Here is an 8,259-nt window from a genome sequence, read left to right on the forward strand (position 1 = left end):
TTACGTGCCACCGGCACAAAGGCAAGTCAGGCAGTACTGGCAACGGCCACGCTCAAAATGGTGTATTTTATGTGCCACCCGTACAAGATCTCGCTCGAAAGTCCTTATACATGCCGCGGGCACAAGTGCCAGAAAGGCGACGCTGGGCACAGGTGCCATCACGATTTCGCTTTCGCTTGCCCCAATAAGTCTTCGCAAGCTGAGTTTCGTGTCCAATGAAGGAGACGACGTTGGCATGGGTGCCAGTCATCGAATTTAACTTGATTTCGATTTCACTTGCCTCAACAGGTCTTCACAAGTGGAGTTTAGTGTCCACTAACTAAATAAATTGATACACACAACCACACACAAGCGTACACAACCATATGTACAAAACTATTTACTCATAAATACATGCTGATACAATTTGTTTTTGTATATATTTGTCTGTATAGACAAACACACACCTAGCTCTCCGTTGGTTAGGACAACAAATGTTCCAGCTGATCCCAATCAGCAGAACAACCTGCTCGTGAAATTAACATGCAAGTGGCCCTTAATGTAATTCTCAAAGGGATTCAGTGTGACACAGAGTGCAACAAAGCTGGCCCTTTGAACCACAGGTACCATTCATTTTTGCCAGCTGAGTAGACTGGAACAACAAGAAATAAAGTGTCTTGCTCAAGGACACAGCATGCTGCCAGGAATTGAACTCCTGACCTTATGACTGTGAGCCGAAAACCTTAGTCATTAAACCATACACCTATTATGAGACATGCAAATACATTTTAAGCCATAAGTGTTTTTTGTTTATTTTTTTTTTTCCAGCATAGACAACAGCTTGATCAGTAATATCCAGAAACTGTTTTCTGAGAAAATTGAAATCTTCTCTCCAGTTGAGTTCTCCAAAGTTTCAGTTCTCACAGGCATCATTAAAATCAGTTTAAAAGTAAGTGCTTACTGCTTTTGTCTTTTATCTTTTACTTGTTTCAGTCATTGGTCTATGGCCATGCTGAAACACTGCTTTCGAAGGGTTTAGTGAAACAAATCAAACCTAGCATTTATTTTTTTTCCTTTTAAGTCTGGTACTTATTCCTGTTGGTGTCTTTTGCTACAGTGGAGGCGCAATGGCCCAGTGGTTAGGGCAGCGGACTCGCAGTCATAGGATCGCAGTTTCAATTCCCAGACCGGGTGTTGTGAGTGTTTATTGAGCGAAAAACACCTAAAAGCTCCACGAGGCTCCGGCAGGGGATGGTGGCGAACCCTACTGTACTCTTTCACCACAACTTTCTCTCACTCTTTCTTCCTGTTTTTGTTGTGCCTGTAATTCAAAGGGTCAGCCTTGTCACACTGTGTCACACTGAATATCCCCGAGAACTACTTTAAGGGTTCATGTGTCTGTGGAGTGCTCAGCCACTTGCACGTTAATTTCACGAGCAGGCTGTTCCGTTGATCGGATCAACTGGAACCCTCGACATCGTAAGCGACGGAGTGCCAACATCTTTTGCTGCAGAATCTACACTCAGAATGTAAAGGCAGACAAAAGACCACTAAGCATTTTGCCTGGTGGGCCAACTTGATTCTAATAATTCTGCTTACTTGCTGCCTTAGAATATTTGGATATTGTATCTGGGTTAGGCAGTGATAGAATGTTACAGCTAGTAAGTAATGAGGCAAACACTACTGGAATGCTGAACTTATTAATAGACGAAGCTGTGCTTTCTTTTTTAAGTTCGTCACTTCAGTTTCTGTAAAATCTGTGAAGAAGTCAGTAACTATTGCGCTGACAAGAACAGTTTTGATAGTGGAAACCATTTTGAAACAAGACAAAGTAAAAGCAAGTTCAGTTGAAGCTCCAGTGAGCAGCCCTTGCATTTTCATTCATTGAAGAATACAACAGTAACTAAAGCAGGATTCATTTTTAACTTGTTGAACTATGATTTGAAAATAGTAAAATTGTGAAACAGAAATCAGAAATATCCCCTCAAAATTTCATTACTCTTAAGTCCAGAAAGCAGTTTTATTTACCAAGCTATCTTTTGTTGAGGAATGCCTTGTTTGAAACTATTTCTTGTTAAGATATATCAAGGTTATTTTGTCAATGTGACTAACAGAAAATACCAATTTTAATTTTACATCATTACAGGAATAACCATGAAATTTAATTTCACAGTTAAAGAGTTAAAATTTAATATTTCCCAAATATGAATTGAAATTGGAGGAAGCAAAAATCTCTTTAATGACCTAAACACACACATATCTGAATTTATCATTCAGTAACTGGAGATTATCAATATAAGAAGGAAAATAATAATAATCCTTTCTACTATAAGCAAAAGGTATGAAATTTTGGGAGAGGCAGGGTTAGTCAGTTACATCAATTTCAAAAGTAATGTATTTAGATTTTTCATTTAGTTTTCTTCTTTTTGTCCTACACTAACCTAATTTCAACTGGTATTTTGATTTTTTTTTTTTTTTGTTACAAGACTTTCCTTGAATGTGTCCGGCTGAGAACATTTGGTCGCTATGGCTTGCAACAAATTCAAGTTGATACCCACTATCTTCAGCTGTACCTGTGGAGATTTGTATCAGATGAAAAGTAAGTGTGTTTTCAATATCTAACAGATATTGTAATACGTTTTGTTTATATTGTTGTCACCTCCACCACTACCATTGCCATCCTCTTTCTTCTATTTCTCCTTCATGTTACAAACTAATCTTCCCGCCTTAAAACTGCAGGCCTTGTGCCTAAATCAGAAACAGCTACTATTAGTGGTGGTGGTGGTTTCATTATTAGCGGATATTTTTCCCAACACTCCCATATGTTGAAGTATATCCTAGTTCAGGGCATATGGCATAGTGGTTAAGAGTGCAGGCTACTAAACCCAAGATTCCAAGTTCGATTCTAGGTAGTGACCTGAATAATAATAATAATAATAATAATAGGAGAGTATTGTAGCTCACTTGAAGCATTGTGTATTGTTTGTAAAGAATGAAAAGTTTTGAATGGTACAACAATGCACTATAATATAAAAATGGACTATATACCTGTTGTAATTTAGTTATCTATAGTCCGATGATATTTCGGAATACAATTCCTTCTTCAGATATTCTTCGATGGGGTCTCTGAATATCGAAAAATACCTTAGGAATGAGAACCCAGGTTTAAAATTTCCTCAAGACACCTAATGAAGGCTGGAGGGTATATCAGCCAAAATGTTGTGTTAACAACAAACAAGATGAGGACAAATATCTGTCTAATGTAAATAATTTATCCTAGATGTTGTTGTGTAGTTGGAGATCATTTCTGTGCAAGCAGACATGGTTCAATTCACAGATTTGGTAGCTCCTTACTTACCTACGTTTATCTAGTTAGAAATCACACTTCGCATTCCTGCGTGCAATGGTTGTTGCTTCTGTTGAGAACCCCCAGGATGTCTTGATCAAGCAACCCTTTGGTTCACAGAAAGTCAAACGACTTGGTGTGACTCGCAGATCTACTGTTCTAGGATTACTGTATATGTGCCTCTGCACACTATATGTAGCTGTTAATTGTATGTAGTACAGTGTAATTGTTTAGGTATGTTGTAGTCTCTCCTCTCTCCAGCTTGCTTCTGCATGTCCGTAAATTCTTGTAGTAGCCACAATGGAGATAGGCAAAGTGAACTTGATAAAAATGTGACAGCTACAGTCTCTTTGCATTTTTGAAAATGAAGGAATACATATCTCCTGATGGAGAAGCTGTCTAAGTGGATGTGGTATTAGACTACCAGCTCAAACATTCAAGAGTTTTAGTGTGTGTTTGGGAACAGAACACCTCATTCTACATTAAGTTCATGTAGCTATCTGGAATAGATAGCAACGTGGACTAAAAAGTCCCCTTGTACCTCTCAGGACTGGCGTTATATTACTATCCTATATAAGGGCAGTGAAATTTGTTCTGTTCTCCATCTCTTTAAAATCATAAGATGAGCTAATGAAAGAAGCTTCTACACGGTTGATTGACCTGCTAAAACTAGCAGCCAAGTCTCACTAATGAAAAAAAATAATGGATACTGTGGTTAACATAGTTCTGGATATACAAAAAGACTGGATTACCAGAAATGAAGAATGTTTGATGATATATTTTCTTGATTACGTGCTCTATGATTCCAACCCACTTGGAATCATATGATCTCTTTTGTAAATCTTTTTAAAAGAATATCTTCCCATTTATTTTCTCTCTTATAGTTTAGTCCAAGTTTTATTGGATGAGATTGTTTGCAGTACTGCACACCGCTGTTTGGATCCTAGCATGATGGAACCAAGTGTAAGTGTTTTGTTTTTTTCCTTTGCATATTCTTCTTTTCCCTTGCATCATCACTATTACCTTCATAATCATTGTTTGGTTCCATGATTTTGAGGTAAAAACCAGGCATAAGCTACCTTTTTTGAGAAGTGGGCCACATAGGACATAGTTCGTCATCAGGTGGGCCACACTACTAAAAATATTCCAAGGTAAACGTTATTTTCATCATGGAATTTTGAGATGGTGAATTGACAGTTGTTACGGCATCAGATAGAATGCATTGTGCTAGTGCCATGTAAAAAGCACTGCTGCCGATGCCACATACAAGCTCATGCTGGTGCCACATCAAAAGTATCCAGCACACGCTGTAAAGTGGTTAGTGTTAGGAAGGGCATCCAGCAGTAGAAACCAAGCCAAACTAGACTGAAACTTGTGCAGCTCTCTGGCTCACCAGATCTGATCAAGCCATCCAACCCATGCCAGCATGGAAAACGAATGTTAAAGGATGATGATGATGATGATGATTGCAGTTGTTTACATTCTGAGTTCAAATACCACCAAGGTCAGCTCAGCATTTTATCCATTTGGGGTTGATAAATAAAGTACTAGTCTCAGATGGTGGATTGGCTGAGTTGTTTGAGCATTGGACAAGATGTTCTTTATATTCTGAGTTCAAATCCCACCAAAGTCAACGTAGGTTATTCTTTCAGGGTTGATAAGTAAAGTCCCATTCCAAGGTGGGAGATTGGCAGAGTTGTTAGAACATTCAGCAAAAAAGTTCCGCATTTTCTGAGTTCAAACTCTGCCTAGGTGTTGATGGTTAGTGCTATTTGCTTGATCAATCCACATAGATAAGCCAGCAACAGCATTCAGAGACTTCATTCAGCAGTGGATGTAAGAATGACTGAGGGAAATATTCTGTGTTCATATCTCACCAAAATTGACCTTACCATTTCTTCCTTCCATGGTTAATACTGTAAGCACCAAACAACTACTGAGGTAGGTTAAGGCACTTGATTATGTCCAGGAATTTGCAGCTCATTAGTAGGAGCTCAGTTATAGTGATACTGGCAAGGAATGGATTTTTAGATTTGCTTATATCCACTGCGTTTTGTAGCAGAAACGGCTGTAAGCCAATGAAAGCACATAAGATAATCTTTTATTCCTTTGTCATCTTTCTTTCTTAAGGTTACTTCATATTAGATATTTTTGGTTTCAAATTTTGGCACAAGGCCAGCAATTGCTGGAGAGTGTGCTAGCTGATTACATTGACCCCAGTGTGAAACTGGTACTTATTTTTATTTACCCTGAAAGGATGAAAAGTCAACTTTGGCAACATTTGAAACCAGAACATACAGTCAAAAGAAATGCCTATAAGTATTTTTCTGTTGTGGTAACGATTCTGCACCTCACCACCCTAATCTATTAAATATTATTATAAACTAGCTGGCCCCTGTGCCATCAAAAATGACAGCTAATTGTAGTATTTTATATATAAATATGGATGGTAAATCAAATTAATACATTTGTCAATGTTATATAATGGTTGTCGTGGAGGCGCGATGGCCCAGCAGTTAGGGCAGCGGACTTGCTCTCATAGGATCGCAGTTTCGATTCCCAGACCGGGTGTTGTGAGTGTTTATTGAGCGAAAACCTCTAAAGCTCCACGAGACTCCGGCAGGGGATGGTGGCGAACCCTGCTGTACTCTTTCACCACAACTTTCTCTCACTCTTACTTCCTGTTTCTGTTCTGCCTGTAATTCACTGTGTCATGCTGAATATCCCCGAGAACTACATTAAGGGTACACGCGTCTGTGGAGTGCTCAGCCACTTGCACGTTAATTTCACGAGCAGGCTGTTCCGTTGATCGGATCAACTGGAACCCTCGACGTCATAAGCGACGGAGTGCCAACAATGGTTGTCTTTTGAGATGTGACATCGATCATCGTTTGTTACTGAAAGAACGCTGAATCATACTTTTCTTGTACACGTACACACATACACACACATACACACACATACACACACATACACACACATACACACACATACACACACATACACACACATACACACACATACACACACATACACACACATACACACACACACACACACACACACATACACACACATACACACACATACACACACATACACACACATACACACATATATACTCAGAGTTGAAACGCTGTTTGATTTTTCTTTTCAGTGTTGAATGTTCACCATCCCACTTCTATTACACACACACACACACACCACACACACATTCACATATCTCCCTTTTTCATACACACACACACACATACACACACATACACAGAGTTGAAATGCTCCCACTACCAGTTTGCCATCACCTCTTCCTTCCTTATCCATCTATCACCCCTTCCTTTCTCATTCATATGTTGTGACGGAGAAAACCACGAGTAGATGATCATAATAGTAGTATCTTCTAACATAGGCACAAGACTACAAATTTCAGGACTGAGTGAGATCAGTTTACTAAATCAGTTCCAGTATTTGACTGGTACTTTATTTTATTCAACTCAGAGGGATGAAAGGCAAAGCTGGCCTCTGTGGGATTTGAACTCGGTACTTAATGCATTAGAACAAATGCTACAAGGTATTATATCTAACACTTGTTCAGGTCCACAGAATTTGAAGATGGCGGAAAGCTGGTAGAAACGTTAGCACGCCGGGCAAAATGCTTAGCGGTATTTCGTCTGCCGTTACGTTCTGGGTTCAAATTCTGCCGAGGTCGACTTTGCTTTTCATCCTTTCGGGGTCGATAAATTAAGTACCAGTTACGCACTGGGGTCGATGTAATCGACTTAATCTCTCTGCCTGTCCTTGTTTGTCCCCTCTATGTTTAGCCCCTTGTGGGCAATAGAAAAATAAAAATTTGAAGTGAGGGGCATGATTGATTAAATCAGCTTCCAGTCCTTGACTAGTATTTATTTACTTGACCCAGGTGGAACGTTAGACAAAAATGGTTCTCTGTAGGATTTGAACTTAAATTGTAAAAGAATGCAACTAAATGACACAATTCCATTGACAGCTGAAAATAACTGTTTCTAATTTAGGCATAAGGCCAGTGATTTTGTGGGGAGGGAATTAGTGAATGCTACCAACCCCAGAGAGACGAAAGGCAATGTTGACTGTAGCCTGATTTGAACTCAGAATGTAAAGATTTGGAACAAAATACTGCAAGGCATGTTATCTGATGCTGTAAAACTTTCTTATTTTTCTATTGCCCACAAGGGGCTAAACATAGAGGGGACAAACAAGGACAGGCAAAGGGATTAAATCGATTCCATTGACCCCAGTGCATAACTGGTACTTAATCTATCGACCCCCCCGAAAGGATGAAAGGCAAAGTCGACCTCGGCGGAATTTGAACTCAGAACGTAACAGCAGACGAAATACTGCTAAGCATTTCATTCGGCACGCTAATGTTTCTGCCAGCTCGCCGCCTTGCTGTAATACTTTCTGCCACTCTAACACCCCTTGGCAGCCAATAATGGTCATATCTATATATATAGTTAAATGGACTTAACGGATTCAGACATCTCTAGCCGACACCCTATTGCTTTGGCCAGCTGTGACTTTGTCTGCTTTAATTCGATATTATTATTATTTCAGTGTGGCAGTTGGTTGGAGCATTGACGTCATTCTGTCAGACATAGAATCACACATCTGTTACTACTTTCCACAATTATTATTATTATTATTATTATTATTATTATTATTATTATTATTATAATTTTCTCTCCCTTCCTTTCTCATTCACATGGGTTATTATTTTTTTTTTTAAATGCATGTGTGTGGATATATGTATTACCATGTGTGTGTGTGTGTGATGCATTGAGTTGAGTGGACAATTGGTCTGGCTCCGGTGTGCACCTACAAACTTCAGCAGTGTAGAATAAATACTAAAGCTGCAACAAAGCAGGTGGTTCGTGGGGGTGGGGTGGAGTGAGGTGTGTGGG

At 39.2% G+C, this 8,259-nt stretch overlaps 1 protein-coding gene across 1 annotated transcript in view; it reads left to right on the top strand.

Moving 5' to 3' along the window:
- Positions 1-8,259, top strand: part of LOC106875028 (vacuolar protein sorting-associated protein 51 homolog) — a 41,095-nt gene that overhangs the window by 29,685 nt on the left and 3,151 nt on the right. The window contains exons 16-18 of the mRNA XM_052973025.1: positions 808-928; positions 2,466-2,578; positions 4,210-4,288. Of these exons, the coding sequence (XP_052828985.1) occupies positions 808-928; positions 2,466-2,578; positions 4,210-4,288 (313 nt within the window). The remainder of the gene's footprint in view (positions 1-807; positions 929-2,465; positions 2,579-4,209; positions 4,289-8,259) is intronic.

Source organism: Octopus bimaculoides, chromosome 14, assembly GCF_001194135.2.
Source record: "Octopus bimaculoides isolate UCB-OBI-ISO-001 chromosome 14, ASM119413v2, whole genome shotgun sequence".
NCBI classification, from domain to species: domain Eukaryota; kingdom Metazoa; phylum Mollusca; class Cephalopoda; order Octopoda; family Octopodidae; genus Octopus; species Octopus bimaculoides.